General features: G+C 40.3%; 1 protein-coding gene across 1 annotated transcript in view; it reads right to left on the bottom strand.

The window, feature by feature from the left end:
* Positions 1 to 5,100: 5,100 nt before the first annotated feature.
* The window catches only part of GRM3 (glutamate metabotropic receptor 3), a gene marked incomplete at both ends in the record, with an annotated part of 35,596 nt that continues 14,772 nt past the window's right edge, over positions 5,101 to 25,924 (bottom strand). The window contains 3 exons of the mRNA XM_079533756.1: positions 5,101 to 5,174; positions 9,897 to 10,071; positions 16,798 to 17,864. Of these exons, the coding sequence (XP_079389882.1) occupies positions 5,101 to 5,174; positions 9,897 to 10,071; positions 16,798 to 17,864 (1,316 nt within the window). The remainder of the gene's footprint in view (positions 5,175 to 9,896; positions 10,072 to 16,797; positions 17,865 to 25,924) is intronic.

Here is a 25,924-nt window from a genome sequence, read left to right as displayed (position 1 = left end):
TAGTTGATTAAATGGAATGCATTTTATTACTGCATTTGCATGCTTTTCTTTGAAATCTGGAGTCGAGCAACTGAATCTCTTTGAGGATTAAGCACATTTTATGGTGTCTCTGTATTAATTATTGGCAAATTAAGCATAATGTTATTGTCTTAGCTTTGACAGCACTTGCTAGGGTGTGAAATACAGAGAACGTATTCTATCTGGGTTCTGATTATATTGGTTGATGTTTGTAGTCTATAACAGGATTTATTTTAAATCTAGGTTTTGGGAAAATTAAATGTCTTAGAGCGCCACAAAAGGGGTTATCGAGTAGCCTCAAAGAGTTGCCATCTTTGTTCAAAAAGAAGATTGCTCTTTAAAAGAAGTTTTTGGACCCTTCATTGGTAAAGAGGAATGTTTTCAGTGTTACGTTTGTTGGTCCAGCCAGAGTCAGTAAGGCCCATAAAACAGAGACAGCTGATTGTAATCAGACAGGATAGGAGATGTTACTATTTAGGAAACCATGGTTGTTGACTCAGTAGTGATCACAACATATGCTTCGATGTGAGAGTGAAAAGAGACGTGCCAATGGCAAAGACATTTCTTCTGACGCAAGGAATGCTGCTGGTTGGTCCATGTCAAGAAGCACGAAGGACTTAAATTGATGTTCTGGGCAATGATAACCTTAAGAGAAAGCTTCAAAAGTTCTCCTTATCTTCGGTGGTGCTCTCTCTTAAGTCTTTCCTCGTGTGTAACTTTCTCACAGAATCATTTGTTTCTATTTCTTGCTGCTTTTTGAATGCATGGAAGCTGTGCTTCATGGGCAAATATGTAAGGAGATAGATGGAAATAGAGATAAGATTTGCAAGGTCAAACTCATCCTACCATATATATTGTATCACAAAAAGTGGTGACGTCTCCAGACTCCTGATTGGCACTGCCCACACTGAACATATGTAACACGGAAGAGGAAGATGTGAAGTGTCTTGACCATCATCTGCCACCATGTTTTGATATATATAAAGCTGGACTCAACAGGAAGGTCCCATGTGCTGTGAAGCACATCTCTAACAGCACCTCAAAGCCTAAGTGAGGTAGTGTGGGTGGGTGTTTTGTGTGTGTTTGCTTTAATAAAAGACAAGCAGGAATGACCTCCACGAGCGTTGGACAGCCCCAAATGGCCTCAAGTTGAGCTAGGGGAGGTTTAATTCGGATATCAGGAAAAACTTCTTTACAGACAGGGTTGTTAAGCACTGAAATAGGCTCCCCAGGGAAGTGGGTGAGTCACCATCCCTGGATGTGATTAAAAACAGTTTGGATGTGGTGCTCAGGGACATGATTTAGTGGTGGGTTGTTAGTTAGGGTAGTGTGCTTAGGTTGTGGTTGGACTTGATGATCTGGAAGGTCTTTTCCAACCTGAGCAATTCCAGGATTCTATGATTCTTGCCTGTGCCATTTACTTAGTGGCAGTAGAAGGCAGAAAATTGATGTTCCCAGCCTCCTCCCTGCCACTGATTCCTACCCATCCTCTTCCTATTGCAAGAAAAATCCAGCCTGGCTCTGCTGTATCGTTAGTACTTAAAGTAACAACGATGAGTTTTCGTCTGGTTGTTGAGAAGCTCTGAGGGGGGCATACATCTCTCAGATTGCAAACTGCAAATGCTAATGGTAGACAATCTCATAATGTCATCAAGCACTCAACACCTGCACGTGGTGCTGAGCTAAGGAGTTGTTTCCATCTCCCTTTTCTTAAGAGCACTAGTCGTGTGAAGGGTTGCATCAGAAAAGTTCTTAACCAGAGCTCAGATTTCTGGGTGGAAAAGTATATTTTGGACTCTTTGCATGGATTTTTTTTAATTATTATTTATTTTGTTCAAGGAGAACATGATTTTTTTTTTTTTGAGTAGGATTTGGTCATTTGGAAACAAGTACTAGAAGTTTTTACTTTAAAAAAATGTTTCCTTTTGGAATTTCTTAAACTATGACTAAAACCAGTTGTATTTACTTATTTCAGGAAAAATGACCACTGAGAGAAAAAAGGATTGTGTTTTTGCTTTCAAGTTTTGGTCAGGACTTAACACTCCCCCTACCAACCTCCACCTTCTCCCCTCCCCCAAAAAGCTGCAGCCACCAAAAAAAACATAATTTCCTTTACTTCAAATAGAATTGTGATGGTTTTATTTAGTCTTATTTTTCTGCTCAGCCAACTGATTTTTCAGGTTCCCAGCTATGGTGTTGCTTGGGGCTCCATGTAAGGAACAATGGCAGGATCCTCTGTGCTTTGAGGTGATTTACTTCCCTGTTTACATATGATAGGAGCACTGAAGAGAAGGGTTTTATATAACTGGAAACAAAATCTTTTTATTGTTTAGAATTAGAGAAACACAAATGATGATGTGAAAGGACAGAAATAATAATTAGAAGAAATAATTAGTAATAATATGATGTTTCTCCAAAGATTTTTTTTGCTAGTCCAGTGTGCAAAGCTTTTGCCAGACTATGATATCTTCCTTTTTGTTTTGCTCTGTTTTGAAACTGGATTACTTGAAGTACTGCACAATATCAGATAACCTGCATCCAGCAGAAAGCAGTGAAAACCTTTCAAAAGATCTAAGTAAATATAAGTCCAGAACCTTCAGTGGGGATGGAGGTTCGTGTGTTGGTTTTTTTTTGTTGTTTTGTTATGTTTTTTTGCATGTGTTAAAGACCCACAAGCAAATGGCTTTCAAACTACTTTAGAATTCAAAACGTGTTCCAACACAGACATTGGGTCATTTTCTCAGTAGTGCTATCAGAATGAATGAAACCTTTGGGACAGTGAGATCCTCACCTGCTATAAATTGATGCCAGTTTAGATTTTAGGGATGCTGTTGGTCTGACACAGTGCCTGTCATTTCAGTGTAAACTTTGTGATCTGAGAAAGCTTGTTCAGGGATATTTATCTTGCTTAGGGATATTTATCTCATTCTTAAGTAGCAGTCCAAGATAAATCAGCGGACTCTCCACCAAATACAAAGGGAGTGGAGGTAGACTATCTCATACACAGCTCTAAATATTGCAGATAGTGAATGTTAGATGATGCAGATCTGACTCTGCTTGTTGCTTTCCATACAAATTGATAAGAGATTATCTCTGGCTTGGGCATTTTTAAGATATTCATAAAGATAATGTTGATTACATTACATTAATATTACAATCAGATACTCTGACCTTTTGGCATACTATAAACAGTTTCTTAGCACACAAAAGAGCTTACAAAAGTCGCATGAACATCACTGCCCAATCGGAGATGTTTTAAGGGGTCTTGATTGAGAAAGCAAGACTCCCAGTGTGCCAAACCATGACCCCTGTGTCATGTATGTGTCATGTAGGAACCAAGCCTGAAGCACTTGGCACTGTGGAGCTTGTGGAGAGAAAGAAACTGACTCTGTGGGCTGTGCAATGTCTGTTCTGGGCAAGTCACAGAGATTTGGGTACTGACCAGCTCAATGATGCAGAACCTGAAGGTGTGTAGACATCAGAAGATCTTCACTGGTGAACACATGGATCTGAAAAAAAAAAATTAATCTACCTATGGGCAGAGATTTTAAGAATCTCTTTCATTTTTGCATTCAAAACAACAACTGCTTTCTTCACCAGTTCAGCCCTAACAACCTGCACCTTTCCAGAAGTGTGTAAAAGCGTCTGAGATTGGCCTTGAGAGAACTTCTGCATCTAACAGCACATATCTCTAGTATCTGCCTTTCAAGCCTCAGTGGTGTTGCCTTTGAAGTCAGTTTTGCTATTGACCTCAGCAGGAATGAGATCAACGGGAACAAGCCCTTAGGTAAATATGCCCAGGCACATTAATCAAAGGTGTATTTGTTTCCTTAATGTCTTATTGGACTGGAAAAATGGAGCATTTCAGATTGTTCCAACTGACTGAGGGTGGCTCTCAGAGAGCAGTTATAAAATCAGGTATTTTGCAGTCGTCTGAGTAGCTGCTATGTGTGTATTGAATTGTTTGATTTGAATGCAAAGGTCACCCCAGAGACAGGTGTAAATGTCTCCTGGATTGCTCTTTTGTTACGTTTTTAGCTTCTGTGTCTCTGTGGTGCTCCAATTCCTCTTACAGCACTGGTGATAGGGAACCAGCTTTGTTTTGGCTGGAGGTATAAAACAGTCTGGGCTAATTTTCTGACACATCTTCTTCTATCTCTTTGCCAATACAATCTAAAATATCTTAGCTTTTTATAGGCTACCAGTCTACAGTGGCAAATTTCACACGGCAGGTTTAAATCATGCCAAATGGGTGAACCTGTGATCAAAGTTTTGTTGCTAATGTCTCATTGAGATGCAATTAGACTTTTTCACATTTGGAAATTATCCTGCATTTTATTAACAAGAGAAGCACTTGAAATGCTTTAATAACGTGCCTATTTTTTCAGTGAGAGGGAATTTATACTTGGCCCTGACAAAGCACTCATCAGAATCACCTGTTTTGTGACGTGGATTTTGTAACATAGGTACACTCCCATACATGTATATGTGTGAACATACACAATATTCATGCAGGCTTTTTACCCTTTGTACCTGCCCTGGTGTTAAAGGAAAAGCTATCAAAGATATAATGATCTTGAAGGAGGAACAAACAAAAATGAAACCATGCTGGAAAACTTTTATCTTTTTATTATTGGTGCCTTTACATTAATACTGCTGTTTTGTGCTGAGAAAACCAGTCTGTTACATGTAAGGTAACTGTAATATACAACATAGAAATGCAGTCTAAGTTAATTACAACAAGGAACTACAAAAAATATCGTAGGAAAGAAGTCACCTAACATTGCAACTGTGCTTGCAACAAATCACTCCCTTACTTTAGGACTATGCACATTGTGAACCATGGGTATTTACATGTCCCTTATGACCATTAACAACAGAAGGGCTAAAATCAGTCTAAAAAGTTCCAGAACGTCACTATATACTGTACAATCCTCAAAAATAATTTATTACACTGTTTCTAAAAAAAGGTACTAGTTTTCTTTTGTTTTCTTTTGTTTTCTGGTGTTTTCCGAAGTGCACAACATGTGCAAAATGTTGCCTAACAGTCTAAAAACTCAAGAACTGAACCGCATGTCACAATCACAGAGATGAGGTGGTGGAGTCCAGGACTTCCCTTCCATTGCAGACCGTTGGTACATACATACTGGCAGATGCTGAAAGAGAAAGAGGGGAATATCAATTGATGTCACGAGGGACAGAAAGTCACAGCAACACACAGGATTAGAATTCGGATGATCTCAACCATGTCACCCAATTTAACCAAGATGCCCTATGGAAAAGTGAGGACAGGTGACACCAGCAGTGGAGCTGGTGGAGGTGTGCTAGCACCTCTACAAGTCAATGCAGATCTGAGGCTGAGACCTCCTGGAGGAACCTGATTTCTATTTGCTGAGTGTTGTGAGGGGTTGGGATGAGTAAGCGTGTCTATGAAGTGCCTGAATAAAATGCATTTTGGGGAGGATTTTGGACCATTGGGCCTCACATAATAGCATTTGGCAAGGTAGCGTGAGCCAGCGTAGCTGGAGTGGTACAAAGATGCCTTTGTGGGGTAAAAAGTGAACCTTTGGGTTTTTCATTCATTATTGGCAGAAAATTGTAAGGTCTGATCCTACAAGCTTCCAAGTATTTGGAATGGCCATTCCTGAAATAAAACATACACAATTTTAAATCCAGGAGATAATCTACCTCTTAGGTCTGTGTGCTAATCTGATTTTTAATGGAAAAAAAAAAATAAAATTGATGTGTATATTGGACAGAATGATGAAACATTTAAATAACTGAATTTTAAAGCAAAATTATCTGTCGCCCAATCCCAGATTATTTCCTGGCCATAATCCCCTGGATTTCTGGGAGCTCTGGATCAGGATTCAGTAGGTAGGTGCAGATTCTGTTACCCTTATCTTCATTGCCTAATATTTTATTCAACAAGTTTTCATTGCTTCAATGATACGACAATTGAATCTGAGTATCACAGTTTGCTTCTAAATGTGTTTGTGTTTTCACTGTAAGAGATATTACCATTCTGCCAAAGCCTTGTGGTTTTTAATTTAAAAGCAAGCTAGTTTATCCATCTTTGTAAAAATTATCCACTGGGCATCAACAATGTGTTTTCCAATACTCCGTGACATCTCTGCTTACAGCACCATAAAGCAGCTTTTTTGAAAGACACATTAGGTTAATGATAACAGTGACCCAGAGAAATGTGATGCCTTCATCAAAGAAAACACACAGCAAGCAATGACTTGGTAAACCCAATCATCCACTGTAAAAAGCAATTTATGCAGCTGACAAGGGCATGCTCAGCCTTCCAAAACTGGTGCTGGCTGCAGTCCCTGTTGCAAATTGGTCTCTAAATACTCTCAGCATCATGTTCAAAATTGATCATTATTTCTTCAGATCAGTTACTATTTGCTTTCTTTCTTTCTTTCTTTTTTTTTTTTTTTTTTTTAATTAGCTGATTAAATATCTCATATGGAAAATACAACTATTTTAACAAGGTGAATTTAGAGGCACTCCCGGATTAACCTGCTACTCCAGGAAGGGGTAATGCAGAAGAATCTAAAGTGAACTATTGCTATGAGTTAGGTAGATGGAGTTTCATCTTTCACAACCTATATACATGCTGAAATCTGACATTTTAAAGTGGAAAGGCTTCAAGTCTATGATTTTATGAAGATTAACTGTCAGGTTCTACATTCAGTTTTCAGCTGGTTAATATTCTGGCACTACATTGATCTGAAGGTTTTATTATCAGCTTTTGTATTACCACTTACTGTTGGCAAATAGAAAAATCAGTACTGCTTGGGAGACTTGTTTTGAATCCTTGTTCACTGCAGTATGGCTATGGGCATTTTGCTTTCGTGAGAATCACACACCCAGAACATTTTCAGCTTCTGGGGTTCTTTGAAGTCCAACCCACTGAAGGGTATGAATAGCTTGAATACGACTGGATCAGGAGGATGCCAGAGTTGGACAAGAGGAATCTGGTGGTAGCTGAGGAGTGAACGGCTTTGCCTTTGGAGTTCCCAGGCTCCCTCCTCAGCAATTACTTGTCTTGTAGTGCCGGGAGGCAGTGTTCACACTGAGAATCCAGCTCTCAGTACTCTCAGAACAAAAGCTTTGACTTCCCCCTACAAAGCTGAGCAATGCTCTGCACTGGCACTGGACAGCTCTGAGTTTCTCTGTGTTGTAAAGCAGCAGCCTGAAAGGCTGCTGGACCTCCTAGAGACACCTCAGCTCCATTTTGCCATGCACACCTGCATAGGCAGGCAGACTCAAACTTGTGTGAAAAACTTTCTCTACTCATGCTCACAGGAAGACAGATGTGAGTTAATGATGTATAAAAGCCATAGTTTGGAGTTAGGGCTGGGCAAAAAAAAGTACTGAGAGAGAAAATTAACCAGCTTGGCTGTAAACAGTTCTTTTTCTGACCCCAATAGAGGACACCTGGAGGAGCTCACGTCTGTGTGCAGCACGCCATGTGGACAGCACTTGAGAGAATGACATTCTGTAAAAATAAGCTAGAAGAGAGTAAAAGCTCAGCCCAAGTCATGCAGGTGCTTAAATCAGCCCTGAGCAATCTGGGAAGCTGTATAAGTGCTGATCTCCTGCCTTTTGAGAACATCTCTGCAATGCCCATAGAGCACACCCCAGGAAAATAGGACAAACATCTCAACAGGTGAAGCAGCAATCTGCCAAAGGTGAATTTTTAGACCCAAACAAATAAGTATAGAAACAAGAATGTCATCTACCAAGGTAGACATATATCCTGCTTCTCTTCAGCTTTGAAGCTCTGATCTGTATTCTCCTATAGTCCAAACTTCAGCTGTTCTGTGATCAAAGCTTGGTACTTTTAAATCATGTTCCCTCACTCAGCAGCATTCACCTCTACTGCATTCTGGAGTGGAGCTGGATTCAGGTAACTGCATTTGGTTTAATTAGCTCTAAATTTGACTACACTGATGATTATATGACTCACTAGATCAGCCCTCCCTCCATGTCATTGTGATACACATTAAGATCTTACAATTAATAATCTCCAAGAGTGGTTGTGAGATATTTTTGTTTTTCTCTCAGTGCTTGGCCAGTTTTCATGACTGACGAAAACACTATAGGCACAAAAAGAAAACCAAGCTGACAGCTCTGGGACTGGTGAAAGGAATATTTTAGATTTCTTTTCTTTTTTTTAATAGATTCAGTATGGTTATTGATATTCTCTCCCTGTCTTGCTGCCACTGAGGGAACGTACCACATGATAAAGTGGGTGCAGATAGAAGTGGGCTTGTAGCAGTTTAAAAAAAAGAGAATGTATTTAAATCATTTACAAACAAATGGAAGGGTGTGGAGGAAGGCTTTGCTGTGATTGACAGTGAGCTCTCAGTGTTATTTTTCTAAAATAATCTTCATAAAAAGAAACAATGCTTTTGTTCCATTGTACTGCATGGGACTTTTACTCTTTCTTTTATGTCCTTTCTGCATCTCATTGCAGTCCAAAAAGATCCCAAAGATCAGCATATTCAGTTTGGTGTAAGCAGGAAAAGTAAATGACTGAGGCCACCCTTCTAAACAACAAAGTAGCAAGAGGTTTGTAAGGCTTGATTTTTGTTTCCCTTAATGCCTTAAACACATTCATAAATTTGAAGAGGTAGACTTTTGATTGAAAGGTATGCACTGAGGATGTCTTTCAGTTGCATACAGGCACACACCCACAATGTGTTTATCATCCAGCCATTATAATAAAAAAAAATCAGTCCTGTACAGAAGTGTCCATGAATCAAAATGGTTTCTGAGTTAGCTGGTTTAATAGTAAGAAGCAATTAAAAAAATAAATAAATAAAAGGAAAGATTACCTTTACAAAATTCATAAGGGACAAAAAAATCACAAGACTTACCATTTTGTCAAAGGGCGAAGCTTCTAAAAGTTGTAGAGAAACCACAGATTTTGGAAACCCAGCCCCTTTGAGAGTGCTCTGCACTTTGGACACTTAGGGTCATCTCATCTCTCTTCATCTAAGTGTTCCAAAATAGCAAACAGTTTTGATTTCTGGAGTGTGCTCTGCAGCTCCCTTTTCCCCTCTTTTGTATTCCTTGTCTTTCTCTACCTGTAGCTTGTATTTCAATTAGCTTCCAGGTTAGACTCTGTTGGCAGAACTCTGTGAACAAGGTGCTGTGTGCTCCCATCGTTGCTTAGTTAAGCTTGACAAAAAAAACACTGCAGGTGACCCTTTTTTTTTTTCCCTTTTAATCCCCCCAAAAATCTTTGAGCAGCTCACCCAGAAAATGAGCAGCAGCCACCTAACAAAATCACAGATGGATTCTGCTTGGGATGAAGAGAATGACAATGCAGAGAAGGCAGAGCAAGTGAGCTGTGCTTGCCACATAGCACTGTGTCGTCCCTGCTTTCAAAGAGTATTGCTCACACTCCGCATACAGAAATGGTTTACAGCATTCTCTCTGTGTGTTTGCTGTAGAACTGAGCTTTTTCTTTATAACTGGCAATGAGATAGAGCTGCATTTTGGCCCAGGTCCTGCCAGTGTGTCTGTTTGACAGGAGTACTACAGAGCAATCTGTTGCTGCACTGCTGTCAGAGTGACAGCAAGTGGTGGGTCCTCCTTGCTTTGTGCTGAACAAGTTGGAGCCTGCTGCAAGCTTTCTGCTGGCTTAAATGAGCTCCAGAGCAGGCTCTGACCTCATTCCCATGGGAGGAGAATGAGTTTTTTCCTCTAGTCACAAACGATGTGATGCTTCCATATCAGCCCAGCCTACAAAAGGGCTTTTTTTTGCTGGTTAAAAAAAAAAAACAGCTTTGCCTTTATTTATCCAAATAAACTGCGTCCCCACACCCTTATAACAAGGCAGCAGTTTTGCTACTTACACTGGGAGTATGTGGTCCCAGTTCCACTGACACTGAACCTGTTGAGATGGAGTCTGTGAGTGACCACATTCTTCTGGGGTTGGAAGAGGATGATGTGCACCTTGGGTGCGAAGAGGCAGCCCAGCACCACGAAGCCGCTCAGACTCACGGAGATGCACATAGTGGTGGTCTGCACCTGGAAGAGAGCGGGTGCAAAGTGCTGTGTTTTTGTATGGAATCTCTGAAATTCAGAATGTCAGAAGCATCATAATATAACAGTAGGAACCACAATCCTGGGCTGCACTGATGCTAGTGGGCTTGAACATCTGTCTCATTCCTACCTTGTTGTATGGTTGTATGACAGGTGTGTTATGTTGGTGGTACACTCTCTTTCTCTGCATATCACAGAACCGTAGAATCACAGAATGGCTTGGGTTGGAAGGGACCTCAAAGATAACCTAGTTCCAACCCCCCTGCCATGGGCAGGGTTGCTGACTGCTAAGTCAAGCATGAGATCATGCTGCTCTGATCATCTTTGTGGCCCTCCTCTAGATCCTCTCCAAAAGCTGCACACCTTTCCTGAGCTGGGGCCCCCAGACCTGGATGCAGTACACCAGACGGAGCCTCGTAAGGGCAGAGAAGAGAGGGACAATCCCCTCCCTCTCCCTGTTGGCCACCTCTGTTTTGATGCAGTCCAGAATATTGTTTGCCTTCTTGTCTGCAAAAGCACACTGCTGGCTTGTGTTAAGTTTTTCATCTACCAGGATCCCTAAGCCCTTCTCAATGGGACTGCTCTCAAGAGATTATTCTCCCAGTCTTGGAATTGTCCCGATCCAGGTGCAACCTTCACAGAATCACAGAATCACAGAATTGTAGGGGTTGGAAGGGACCTCTAGAGATCATCGAGTCCAACCCCCCTGCCAAAGCAGGTTCCCTACACCAGGTCGCACAGGTAGGCATCCAGGCAGGTCTTGAACATCTCCAGAGAAGGAGACTCCACCACCTCCCTGGGCAGCCTGTTCCAGTGCTCCGTCACCCTCACTGTAAAGAAGTTCTTACGCACATTTGTGCGGAACTTCCTATGCTGCAGTTTCCGGCCATTTCCCCTTGTCCTGTCTCCACTCATCACTGAAAACAGTCTGGCCTCACCATTCTGCCCCCCACACCTTAGATATTTATAGACCTGGATCAGGTCCCCTCTCAGTCTTCTTTTCTCAAGGCTGAACAGACCCAGTTCACTCAGCCTTAAACTTGGCCTCATTAAACCTCATTGGTTTTACATTGGTTCACCTTTCGATTTTCTCAAGGTCCCTCTGGATGGCATCCCATCCTTCTGCCATATAAACTGCACCACTCAGCTGGGTGCTGTCAAGGGGTACTTGACAGTATGATCTCCCTCAGTTTAACACAGGAATGAGAACGCTCTGTTTCTCTCACCCCTCATATACTTGATTCCTAAATTGGTCAGGAGGTCCTCTGTAATGCAGCAGCTGAGCAAAGCTGGCTACAGTGGAAACCAGGCTGCATGTAGTGTGCTTTACATTGCAATTAATGCCTTAAAGCTTCCATGTGAAAACAAGTTTAGCCTCCAGCTTCAACTCTAATCAGAGAACTTTAGCAATCTTGTGCAGAGGCATAGCTGTTATTTTGAGTAAACACAGCAGCTGGTGACATTTGTCAGATTGACCCTGAAAAGTGCCCTGACTTTGAGATAGAAGGACTGAGAAATGAATTATTTGGAAGTACAGGATTTTGGATTCATTGCCTTGGGCAATTTGTTAGTGCAGCTTTGCTGTCAATCTATCTTTCTCTTAGTTCACTCATGTAATTAGGCACCAGTTTACTGGCTCATTTTCAGTTTATATTCTTCCAAGCAGGTTCCTTAATTAAGATGTTGAATTAAGCTGCCTTAAAATCTACTACTTAATTTAAATGATCATACATCCATGACTCGTTTTGCCTTAGATGCACTCCTGCAGTCCTTGGAGATCAGCCTTCTACCATGGAAATGCTTCTCACATCTCCTTGTCAGAAATAGTTATTGCAAAATGAAAACCGGAATAAGGAATGGACTTTGTCTCTTTACATATCCTCAGAGTGCCACATGCTTTGTCAACTGTAAGAATAATTAAGGTGACCATATAACTGGTAATCACTCTTTACCAAAGGTGGATGCAACAACTTTTGACACTTGACTTCGCTATGACCAGTTTAACACCCAGACTTTTCCCATGTTACCTGCATTTCTTGAGGTGATCAAGTGAAGAAAAAAAAATTTCCTTAAATGTGCTAGGTGTTAGAGCTGCTGTGAATTTGTCTGTGCTTATTTAGTCACAACAGGTTTCATTTTATCTTTGATTCTAGAGAACTCCTATTGGAAATCAGTGTGGACCTCTGTGTGAAAATTAACGGTATCAGAGAAGTCTGTATTATCCAGAAGCTCTCCTTTAAATATTTGACAGTGCAATTAAGAGATACAGCTACCAAACACAGCAGTTTCTGGGCTCTGCTTCAAGATCTAGACTATCTGGGAACTAGTTTTTGGATTGCTAGAGGATTCAAGGGGAGTCTCAGAGGAACATCAGGTTGCCCTGCTGCTGCTGGGAAAAGGATTGCTGTAGGAGGCTGTGACTTCTAGGAATCTAATTCCCCAACCTGATTGTCTTCTAGGAAGAAATAAATGGCATTGTGGATGATGTGTGAGTAGCTGATATTTGACACTGTCTCCCATAACTTCATCATTGACAAGCTGATGAAGTAAGAATGAGAGAAGTGTACAGTAAAGGTGAACTGAAGATTATCTGGACTATTTGTTCATATTCATTTTAGATAATCTTTCAGTTTTGTGCTCCTCACTAAGAGAAAGATACTGAGGTCCTGGAGTGTGACTAAAGAAGGGCAGTGAAGCAGAAGTCTTCCTGGGAGTGACTGAGGGAACTGGGACTGTTCAGTCTGAAGAAGAGGAGGCTCAGGGGAGACCTTATAGCTCTCTACAGTCACCTGAAGGGTGATTGTGGCAAAGTGGGGATCAGTCTCCTCTCCCATGTAACTATTGATAGGACGAGAAGGAATGGGATCAAGTTGTGCCAGGGGAGGTTCAAGTTGTAGGAAGAGTTTGTACTCAGAAAGAGTGTTGAAGTATTAAAACAGGCTGCCCAAGGTGGTGCTGGAGTCACTGTCCCTGAGGATGTTCGAGTAGAAGATAGATGTCACATTGAGTGACATGATTTAGTGGACATGGTGGTGATGGTTTGATGGTTGGAGATGATGATGCTAGTGCTCTTTCCAACCTTAATGATTCTATGAATCTATGCAAAGGCCGTAAAGATGATGAAAGGTCTGGAGGAACTGTCATATGAGGAGATTCTGGGTTGCTCAGGGCAGAGAAGAGAAGGCCAAAATGGATATCAGTGTGTATATGTACCTCATGATGGGAGAAAGAAAGAGGGAGCCAGACCCTTCCCACTAGAGCCCAGTGACAGGACACTGGCAGAAAATGATACACAGGGCATTGTTTATATATAAGAAAACCATGAAGACAGTCACACTGGCACAGATTCCCCAGAGAGATGGAGTCTTCACCCTTTGAAATATTCAACACCCCACAGGACACAGTCTTGAGCAGTCTGCTACAAGGGTAATACTGCCTTAAGCAAAGTTGAGTTAGACAATCCACAGACACTGGAGCCTATGGAAAAGTGTGGGCCTTCCTTCCTTCCTTCCTTCCTTCCTTCCTTCCTTCCTTCCTTCCTTCCTTCCTTCCTTCCTTCCTTCCTTCCTTCCTTCCTTCCTTCCTTCCTTCCTTCCTTCCTTCCTTCCTTCCTTCCTTCCTTCCTTCCTTCCTTCCTTCCTTCCTTCCTTCCTTCCTTCCTTCCTTCCTTCCTTCCTTCCTTCCTTCCTTCCTTCCTTCCTTCCTTCCCTCCTTTTTTTTTCTTTCAGGAGGGAGAATCCTAGAAATTAGTCCCTAATAATAAAATCTCAAGCTGATCAACACTTTTTTTTTTACTGCTACTTTATGTTTCTAAGATAGGCCATTAGCGATGCCACCAGTGTTGGAATACATGAGGATGGCACAAGTTGATGTCACACGTTTTCATGTGACACTGCATGGAAACTAAATATAGGCTTTTCAAAAGAACACCAAAAGTGTAGACATATACGATGGGATTTTCAAAAACCTGCTAACATTATGAAAGTGTCAAAAAAGTGTCAAAATCTTTTTCTGTCCACTGAATAGGACTCAGATTGGCTTATATGGAACTTTTTATTCAAATTAAATGCTCACAGTTGCTCTGAAAATCGCCCTCAGGAGATGAGGTTTAAAATGTTACTTGAGCAATCAAGTCATGTCCCTCTTGGCCATTAGTGCCTGTGCTGCCCTGTGGTATGACAGTATGAACCAGTATTACCCTCCTTTGTGTATGGCTTCCTGATTACTTTGAGTGTCAGGAGCTTTTCCCCAGTGCCTGCCTTAAGCTTTTCCTTCATTAGCTTCGAGCCATTACTCGCCATTCTAACTTCCCCTGAGACTGAATAATTCTTTTCTTTTTGTTGCCTTGAAATTATTTGTAGTCTGTGATCACGTCTCCTTGGGTTTGCACTTGTCTAGACTAAATATATTTAGCTCTTTTACTGTCACTCTCCATGTCTTATTGTGTCGTTTGTTATCTATTCTTGTTTTCTCAAGGTTTTCAGTACCTTTCCTATGCTGAGAGAACTGGTCCAGGATGGTCACTCTAGAAGCATGTTAAGTGGTATTATTAGATGTCCAGTTTTCCATGCTAAATCTTAAGCATAGTACTGCTGATAATACCACCCTAAGTCTCCTATCTTTCTTCTGGCCAGAAAGTTGAACTAATTCAGTAAAATTTACTGTAAGGGCCAACTCCAGCAATCACTTCTCACATCATAATAACTGTGAGATTTCCAGTTGAGTAGACCAGTCTTTTTCTGAGATAATTTTCTTTGGTCTAGAAATACAATTTTATTTAATCTGAATCTTTTCAAAATTGTGTGACAATTAAATCAATTTAATATTTTTAAGGTTATTTACTAATGTTGACCAATATTTTCTGCTCAGTGATATACTTATCTTCTACAAAATGGAGAGAGAATAAATTGTTCTATATTAAAGCATAACATCTGTTGGAAAGAAAAAAAAAAAAAGGAGACTAATTGCTTCAGTTTTTAATTTAAGGCCTACCTCCACCAAATAACTCTGTGACTCATGCATGCTCATGATCTACTATTTTGTTGTTGTTGTTAAGACTATAGCTTCATATACTGATGTACTAGTGTGAATACACCTCTGTCCTGGGGAAGATCATGGAGCAGAAACTCCTGGAAGCTATGCTAAAGCATGTGGAAGAGGCAGAGGGGATACAAAATAAGCAGCATGGCTTCAGCAAAGGCAGGTCCCACCAGAACAACCTAGTGGCCTTCTTTGATGGCAAAACTGCATTAGTAGATAGGGGAATAGCCACTAATAACATCTGTCTGGACTTCAGTAAGGTCTTTAACACAGTACCCCATAATATTTTTATCTCTAAATTGGGACAGTATGATTTGGTGGGTGGTCTGGATGTATATGGATGGGTGGATATGTGAGTAACTGGTTGCAAGATTGTATCCAGAGAGAAATCATCAATACATAAATGTCTGGATGGAGATCATTGATGAGTGACGTCCCTTTGGAGTCAGTACTAAGATTGATGTTCTTTAACATCTTCATCGATGACACTGACAGTGGGGTTGGGTGCACCCTCATTAAGTTTGCAGATGACACCAGACTGTGTGGTATGGTCAACACGCCCAGGGGATGGGGTGACATCCACAGGGACCTAGACAGGTTTGAGCAGTGGGCCCAGGTGAACATCACAAGGCTCAACAAATCCAAGTGCAAGGTCTTGCACTTGGGTTGTGGCAACGCCCACTATCAGTACAAACTGGGGAATGTAAGGATGGAGCACAGCTCTGCTGAAAAGGACTTGGTGAGACTGGTGGATGGCAAGCTGGACATGAGCCAGCAGTGTGCCGTTGCAACCCAGAAAGCCAACTGTATCCTGGGCTGCATCAGAAGAAATGTGGCCAGCAGGGTGAGGGGGTGATCCTGCTCCTCTACTCTGTACTGGTGCGACCTCACCTGGAGTGCTGCATCCAGATGGGGAGTCATCAGTATAGGAGAGATGCGGACCTATTGGAGCACGTCCAGAGGAGGGCTTGATTCAAGTGATTGCACGCCTCTTCTACAAGGACGGGCTGAGAGAGCTGGGGTTGTTCAGCCCGGAGAAGAGAAGGCTGCAAGGAGACCTGAGAGCGGCCTTTCAGTATCTAAAGGAGGGCTGTAAGAAAGAAGGGGGCAGACTCTTTGTCAGGATCTGTTGTGATAGGACAAGGAGAAATTATTTCAAAACAAAAGAGGGGAGATTTAGAAGAGATATAAGGAGAAAGTCTTTTACAGTGAGGGAGATAAGGCATTGGAGCAGGTTGCCCATGGATGTAGATTGTCTGTAGATAGTCTGTCCCTGGAAACAAACAGGGCTCTGAGCAACATAATCTAGCTGTAGGTGTCCCTGTTCATTGCAGAAGAGTTGGACTATGTGATGTTTAATGGTGTCTTCTGACTCAAACAATTCTACAATTCTATGCTTCTAGTACTTAATCTGTGTGCTTTGCCCCTATCACAGTGAGGTTGACAGTACTAATCCCTTACACCTCCAGCTATATCTTCACAGTTCAAACTGAGAACATCTTTCTTAGAAATGAACTAAAATAAGCTAATAAGCTTAGTTGGACGTTAACATTGAAACAGTTTGTGAGGGATCCAGGTGACAAAGGAAGTGAGAGAAGCTTTTAGTGAATGATGACAGGGTTCTTTAAATTGATGCACATGATTTATGGAAATATATATCCAAAGACTTACTCTGTAGTCACTGGATGTCACATAAAATATGGGGAGAAAGGCCAGCCAAATGATGCACGTTGTGTACATTGTGAAACCGATAAACTTGGCCTCGTTGAAGTTCTCTGGGCATTTCCTTGTTTTGAAGGCATACACAGTACATAAGACTACGAGGATTACATCATATGTTAAGGAGATTAACATACTGGAATCTTTAACATTGCATTTCAGTATGACAGTCTCTCTCTTCTCAGGAAGAGTGTACCTCCTGGTGCCAGGGGCCTCCAAGATGAGCCACACGGACACCATCACAATCTGTACCAAAATGAGACTCAGGCATATGAAGACCTGAGAGCTGGGGCTGATGAACTTAGGCCTTTGAGCACCATTCTTTACGCCATCAAATATTCTAGCTATGCAGTTTGTTTTTGTCAGGAGGGCAGAATAGCAGACAGCAAAGGAACTTCCTAGCCCCAAACGACGCAAGGTGCAGATAGCTGGAGAAGGCTTGGCTATGAAGAAGAATGTCATGCTGTAAGACAGGAAGACCCCAAAGAGCAATATGTAGCATAGTTCACGGCCAGAGGCTTTAACTAGAGGAGTATTGTTGTGCTTGATAAACACTGCAATGACCAAAAAAGTACAAATAAAGCCCATGCATGCAATGGTAACAGGACCTATTGCCCAAGCATCTTCCCACTTGATGTAGTCTTCTGGTAGGTCATAGCAGCCAGTCAGGTCAGCCGTGGGCCATTTTCCTGGCCCACAGTCTGCACAAGTAAATTCATCAGCCAGGTACTCGTATGTTTCACAGGGAATACAAATCCAACAGCAGACATCTCCTGGTTGCATATTCTTCATCTCATTGGGAGCACAGGGGTCACTGCACTGGGAGACAGGGATAGAGCTCTTCGACCAGTGGATGGAGTCTACCTCAAGCGACAGGGTTTCTGCCCAGTGACCAACCTTCACGTAGGAGTATCTGTCTCCAGTGTATTGGAAATTAAACACATTGTAACGACCTATCCCATCTCCATAGGCATCAAACTTGACTGTGCTGTCTGCCACATTGGGAGGATTGAATGGAGCTGTGAAAAAAACAGAAATAGAGATTTTATTATCAGAACAGAAGATGACCTTATTAACCCTTTGGGAAGAACAGCCTTCTGACAGCTTACACAGTCCAACTCAAGTGTCAACAGGTAAGTCAAGATGTCTGTATCTGTCCGAGATATTTTTGCCTTGTTCAGAGGTGGAAGACCAAAAGGGCTAAAATAATTGAACTTTATTTCCCTTTACTGAATGAGAAATAGTTGTAAATGTGGAGAGCTGTGTTACCAGTATCCTTATCTTTTTACTCCAGGTACTAACAAATTCTTTCCTGTTTTCTCACAATGTGTATAATTGTGAATTTTCAATTCTTTCTGGGAAGAAAGAGATCCACTATTAACTCAGAGTTTTTAGATGAAATTCAGCTATTGTAAAATAAGAAAAAATTAATTGTCAGATCCATACACATCAGTGTTTGGTCCAACAGTCTGGAAGTAAGCTGAGTAGAGGATCCATTTTTATGATAATAAAGTCTGAGGTTCTCAACAATTTCATATTATATCTTCTTAATATCTTCCTGTGTTTTAGGAATTTAAGAAACCCTACTGCTTTGCTTCAGTTTTCCCATTTTTTGATCATTTTTAAAATCTGGTCTGATCTTCCTAGAATGTGCTGCTTTGGTCTTATATCTTGTTTGGGGAATAGATGAAAAAATCGCAAGCTGGATCTGTGACCTTCTGTGGGAAATCAATATTGTAACACTTCCAAATGATAAGCTCTAGAGAGTTTTTGTTTTCCCTCCACCCGAGGTTCATGCAGGGAATGAAGAATTATTAAAAATGTGGGAGGAAATTGCATTTACTATGTGCTATGTGATTTATTGGCCATTTGCTATAGCATCAAAGGTGAATGTCTTAAAAGGCGGAAAGAAAATTTTTTCCTTTTTTTTTTTTTAACATTGATGAGCAATAAAGGTGATTTCATTCCCTATGTCTTTGGTTACAGAAGTGGTTCCATTGTCATTGCTGGAATAAATCTTTTCCCCTGCATCTATGCCCATGCTGTGCTTGAGCACCAGCAATATTGTATAAGGATGTAATATATTCTTCCACTTCAACTTCCAGATACTCTAGATTTGTTGCAGTAGATTTATTTAGCTTCTATAAAGCATTGAGGCCAAATTCTTGCACCTGTTTTTTGTTGTTGTTGTTGTTTTTTTGGTTTTTTTTTTTTTTTTCCTGCAGAGCACATTGCAGCACTTCCACTAAGATCAGCAAAAGGAACAGTGATTTTGGCACAGAAGCACTGGTTGGAGGGTTGATGCACAACCTGAACCTCTGCAGGAACTAGACCTGAAAGCACATTTCTTCCTCAACCTTTTTCTTACCTTAGGGCAAAGCAGGAAGATAATTTAGTTCTACATATAGTCTATCCTGGTTTTGAGCCAAGACTCTGTTCTTATCTCTGCCCTCTGCTGTGTTTTGCCCCCTTACCTGCATCAATTACAGTGGTAGACAGCCTTGGTTTGAAGGATTACAAGTCTGTGTGGACAAGAAATGAATATTTTTTCCCCCTTTTTTCTTCAGTCTTGGCATCTAGTTGTGCTACAGTCCCATCCAACAAGACCTCTGAGATCACAGAAATTAAGGGTAATGTAAGCCCTCCAAATGGCCAGTCCTCCTGGACATAGAATGCTCTAAATTAAACAAGTAGCTAGATTTAAAATATAGGCCAACAAGAAGAATACTAAGCAGCTCCCTTTCACTCCCTCTTCCTTCTCATACATAGGCACGCAAGCTCTCTCAGCCAGAAACAGCATTAAAATGAAATCATAATGCAGCACTTAACAGTTCTTCAGTACTGTGTTGTCATCACCAGTGTCTTATTTCATTATTCATAGCACTTACATAGATTGTAGAAGTTGTTAATATAGCAGCCCAGTTTGAAGAGCCAATTTATTCACTTCAGTGTTGTACAGGCCAAGTTCTGAGGTGTGATGAGAACTTGTGACGTCTACTGGGACCAGTGGTAAACAAGACAACTTGCAAACTGGTTGCAAGGCTTAATCTTCTGTCATGTGCATAACTTCAAGTACATAAGTACCCCAGTGGAAATGAAATGAGAGTCAGAAATATCATCATTTTGCAGGAAAGAATTCCCTCTATGTAGCATGAGTAGCATAGTTCTAATAGAGTATTTATCATTTATATAGAACAAATTATTTGCCTCGGACTTTGCAGCTAAGTCCAGATGGCAAATAAGGTAATCTCACATAGAGTTAGCTCGAAACTTATGTGTATATTTCCTTCCATGAGGCTGTTCCCACACTACAAATATGACAGAAAGGTTTTTGTCAATTTGTTTTAAATCAACCACAGCTTGTAGTCGGAAACATCCAATTTTAGTGGTTGCTGACGGAGGAAAATAAATGGCACCCTTTCAAATGGAGAGGATGAAGTCATTTAGACAAACAATGATGTATTAAATTATACTATGGTGAGCCAAAGCATACAGATGAGTCCAGTGGGTGGCAGCAATTAATATAAATACTGATCAAAATACAAAATCGCTGATGCATTTTAACACATATTTATCAATATACTTTAGACTCTGTAGCATCACTCCCAAAAATCAGGTTTTTGGAAAAGATGATCTAATGATAATAATGAATATAAGATGCTTAGAGCCAAGTGCACAGCATCATAAGAAAATAAGGCATTATTTTCTAGAGTAAAAAGAATATTATTTGCCTAGGCAGATGATTTTCCCAGAGATGAAATGTCACATTCATGTCAAAGGACTCTGAGAATTTTGCCATAGTTAAATTTCAGTTTTGTGAGTACACATATTCACATTGGATATTAGGAAGAATATTTATTCTCAGAAAGAGTGGTAAGGCATAGGCATAGGCTGGTCGGGGCGGTGGTGGAGTCACTGTCTCTGGAGATGTTTAAGGAAAGGGTAGATGTAGTACTTAGGGATATGATTTAGTGGGTAATAGTTGGTGGATAGTTGGACTAAATGATCTAAGAGGTCTTTTCCAACCTTAATAATTCTCTGATTCTCTGGTTCTATAATATGGTCTTTAAAACAGGTATTTCTGGCAGGCCTTTTTCAGAGTTTTGGCTGTGCTGTTTTGGATTCTTCCCTCAGGAGATGAGAGACAAGACTCTCTAGGTCTACCTGTGTTATATGAATAGCTATATGAACGACAATGCATACTTCATCTCCTCTGAGCTGTGTCTTTGACTCTTTTCCCCTCCTTGCACTTCATGAAGTGAACTGTAATACGCAAAACAGTTATCTGAAATTCCATAAAATAAGGAAAAGGAAAAGAAAGGGTAATTAAAAATTATTTAAACCAGCAATGATTTGCACTCCAGCTTGCAGCAGTTTAGCAAGGAAAATACAAGAGCAGTGTCATCTAAAAGTGGAGGACAAACTCCTCTTGGTTCAAATAACAAAAGAAAGACTGCAGCTTTATGACTATTTTAGTATCAGAAATAGATAAGAAGATAGCACAGTTTTCATGTAGCGAGTTATGTAATTTTGTTTCTGTCTTCTTACAGTGGGATCATCTTTTCTAACAATCATATAAGTCACTAGTATAAAGCTATTATATTTTTTCTTACATGCAGTTAGAAATAGGTGAGTTGCTTTATCATTTTTTTGTATCAGTGCTATGCAACTCTTGGTGACATGAAAGTATTCAGAAGGAAGTTTCTGAAAGGAAGATTAGTTTAATTATTGATCAAAAGCTTTATTTTAAACAGTGGTATAAGAAATCCTTTTTGAAATCATTTGAATCCATACATTGTGTCTGTTAGGAGAAAAATACTTAGAATCATAGAATCGTAGAATCATGCAATCATTAAGGTTGGAAAAGACCACTAAGATCATCCAGTCCAATAATCATCAAGCCCTCACCATGACCACTAACCATGTCCCTGAGTGCAACATCTACACCTTTCTTGAACACCTCCAGAGACAGTGACTCCATTACCTCCTTGGGCAGCCTGTGCCAATGCCTCACCACTCTTTCTGAGAAGAAAGGCTTCCAAATATCCAACCTGAACCTCCCCTAGCACAACTTGAGGCTGTTCCCTCTCATCCTATCACTGTTACCTGGAAGCAGAATCTGACCCCACCTCGCCACAGCCTCCTTTCAGGCAGTTGTAGAGAGAAGTAAGGTCTCCCCTGAGCCCCTTCTCCAGACTGAACAATTCCAGTTCCCTCAGCCACTCCCCATCAGACTCGTGCTCCAGACCCTTCACAGCTTTGCTGTGTTCTCTGAACACTCTCCAGAGCCTCCATGTCTTTCACAGAGTATGTGCAGCCTCACCACTTCAGGATCTTTTAGACAGAGGTGAATAGATGTAGAAAGCAAAGTGTTTTAAATCCTATTTAGGCAGAGGGAAACTTTTAAAAGACAGGGAGAAAATGAGCATCATCTTACCAGACTAGGAATCAGATAGTTTTGTTTGCCAGCAATGTCTTTCGGCCTGTTTCACGTACAGAGCCTTGCATGTGCCTGGCACAGATCTAAGTGTATAGGTGTTATCTGATAGAAAACAACATCTGTAACACTTCCTGGAGGCAACAGTGACGTGCATGCCCACATCTGAGAACATCTTTCATACTCCATGAAACATGTATCTGTGCTGTGCTAGCAGCATGCATTCTCTCAAAGCAAGGTGCAGATCAGAGGCATTGTTCACTAGCCATTTTTCACTAGAGGTTCATTAGGAGGTAATTCATTAGTATCAAGGCTTGATGAAGGCTTGGCAGCTAGTGAAGCTGTGGGATTTCATGAGGTAGAGAAAGGAATGTGAAAAGGAATATTGCGTGCCTTAAAGATTTTTGGCCAATAGCCTGTAAGGAGATCATTGTGTTTTAAAAGAAACACAAGAAGGAAGGATGAGAGTTACTGCAAAGTTCAGTAAAACCTCTTTGGTCACGTTAGATGGTGCTGCAAAAACTCTGAACTTCTGATATAAGAAAAACAAGCTATTTGTTTATGTAATGGAAAAATATAGTTTTTTTTTTCAGTGCTCCCCACTCCATCTTGTTACGTATCCTGGGCAATGCCTTATTACAGCACTGTAAGGAAGAGCTGAGATAATAATATAAGAACAGGATATGTTGTGGTTTCCCAACAGACTCATCTACGTGTATGATGCCTTGTTTTGAAAAGTATCACAAAGAACCCTGAGAATTCACATATCTTTTCATTTTCTTTTCATCCTATTTTTTAGCAAGATGCTCCTTGCTGAGGTCCAAGTGACTTATTTCTGACTGGTTGAACATTCAGATCAAGTTATGGAGACCTGATCCACCCACTCTTGTTTCTCTCTCAGTAGAATGTTGATGGTTTCATACCTGATTGGCAGGAAGGAGACTGAAATTTGACAATTTGAAAGTTAGTATAAGGAATGCTTGCAATGAAGTGTTTCTGGATTGCACCTCTCCACAATTAGTAACTAGTAAATGGACTTAAATTATCACACAGACAAGTAATCACTAATAAGCTCTGCACCATCATTTCTGGATGTGCTTGGGTTGTATGTAACACTGATTCTTCTCTTTCAAAAAATATGCACAAACATTTGAATAACTTATCTGTTGGCTCAGTTTTACTTGGAAACATCTTAGACAGGATGGAGAAGTGTACTACATGAAAATGTATAGAAACATGGGCAATGTAAGGATATTTTGTGTGGGAGGGTTGTGGGATTGCATCTGGTTACAACCATCCCTGATTAGTTTTTTGTAAATCTGATTTTTTCCTATCTTTGTCTATGTATTTTCCAACTCTCTATGGTTCCTCTTCCAGGTTAGAATATCACTTGCTATGGGGAATCTTAAGACCTTATATACCCTCATAGGATTAGCAGTAGTCAGGCATCGAAAAGTTTCTCCAGGACTAGCTGCAAAGGTACTCCATGCAGCTATCTGGTTAGGCATCCAACACTCCAGTCCTACAAAAAAGTGACATTTCTAGGGTTCATCTTAAAGTAAGATAGATCAGCTGAACTTTACCTGTGTTTTTGTTTTGGCCAACCGTAATGAGAGTAACTAGCTCAGATACATCTAATAAAATAAACTAAGGGTATAAAAGATTTGAGAATTTTATTCATTCTGCCATTTTTCTCAGTTTAACTGAGTGAAAAATTTCTTGCCTACCTACCTGCCTTACAAAACACTTGCCCTGAGAATAAAGTTTTACAGTTTTAGGTGTGTACTGTTCCCTTGCTTGTGTAGCTCTTAGACGTGTGTGGGAATCTTAGGGTTTGGAGAAAATAAGTTAGATTCTAAGCTACAAACATTCATCAAGGGGATGTAATTTTCATTAGAAATTCATTCTTTCTTTTAGGTAAATGAAGAGAATTAAAAGGGGACTTCTAATTTATCAAAGACTTTTGATTTTGAAAGCAAAAAATGTGCATATTTTTCAACCATTGTATTTTACTATTAAAAATTACAAAAAATAATCCCCTGAAATGAAGAAGATTTCTTGAAGTTCTTTGGTAAAATTGCATTAGAAAATACCTAACCATTTATGCAAAAGTATTCAAGCTTTTTATTCCCTCTTTTTTCTTTTTTTTTTTTCCTCATGTCTATTTGGTTGATAATTGATATGAATGAACTGTGAGATTCCAGTGTAGCAATGCCTTTCAACTGATGCCTCTCTTTTAATTTAAGATTACCCACTTTAGGAAATGGCTGGCACAAGACACAAAATGCATGCAAGGTAGTTTATACTAGCAATCAACTTGTAATTGCAAAGGAAATTAAACTGTAACTTCAAACAGCCTAACTCCTCCCGTCGGCCAATTAGTTATTTCGTAGACATAAGCAAAGATAACGCAATCCTATTATGAAGAATTATGGCCAATGTTATGGTGACAGTACAAAAGCTTGGGAGCTGGAACTGTAAATTCTGGGTTGGCCTGAAGAGCCAGATGAGTTTCCTGGTGAGTTGTCTGGCATTTGATAGACCATTAACATTTGGGGGTCAGGATTTCCCTGCTCCAGAACTGTATGAAGGACATTCTCATTTAACCTCGGCAACAGGAACCTGAGCCATACCTTAAACATCAATTCATCTCTGATGTAGCTGAGGCTACATTTAATTTTTTGTTTTGTTTTTTAAATTCACTTCCTTTTGGACTAAGAGAGGGACTACATTAAGTCACAGGAACACAAATCTAACTTGTTTTGGAGGCACCATTTCATGATGTGTTGCATCCCCCAGATTGCATATAGTAGCTGATGGCTAAGGAAATGTTGAATAGCTAGCAAATTCTTTTGTCGTTCTTCCTTTTGGCCTAAAGGAAACATGAATAGATTAAGTTTTTTTAAGATATTAAAGGATGTTGGTTAAAACATCCTCTCCTCTGTGGGGATTTGAGGATTAGAGAGGTGTTTCCAGACAGTGCTCTGAATAATTCAGTTAGATCGTTTGCCCTTAGAGATCGGAACCAAATGAACCTTGAAATAGACCCTCTGGCAGTTATTTCCTAATTGGCAAGATATGAAGACACTCCCAGTTCAGGTGAGCTGACAAAGATTTAACTGTATAATATAATAGCATTTAGTAGTAACACTGTAGATGTGATGGTCTAGGATTAAACAAATTCCAAGCTTGTAGACAAGGCTTTTTATTAGACCAGTCTATAGATGGAAGAAGTGCACAAGCTTTCAGGTACAAGGCCATTTCATTTGGTCATTGGAAAATTTGCTCAATAATTTTGACCTTCAAATGTTTTGAAGGAACAGCTCTGCTTGGTTTTCGGTATATCAGATTTTTATTTCCTTCTGGAAACAGTCTCACTTTGCAAAGAGCCTCATTACTATCCATTTGCAGAGCGATTGCTGAGAGGTTTTTTTTTTTTCTTCTTTAAAGATACATAGTTTGGAAACAGAAGGCCCTGATGAAGATGCAAGACAAGATACAAAAAATATGTATTATGCCAATTTTTTTTCCCAGCTATGTCAGCAGTTTAATAAAGGTATTGACTTTTCCTATGAATCCCATGACTCTATGCTGTTATTTTTGTTAAGAAGCTGCTGCAAACTCTCAGCAATCACCCTAAAA

This window comes from Tetrao urogallus (genome assembly GCF_951394365.1).
Source record: "Tetrao urogallus genome assembly, chromosome: 1".
Classification (NCBI taxonomy): Eukaryota; Metazoa; Chordata; class Aves; order Galliformes; family Phasianidae; genus Tetrao; species Tetrao urogallus.
This window is presented reverse-complemented; position numbering and strand designations above follow the sequence as displayed.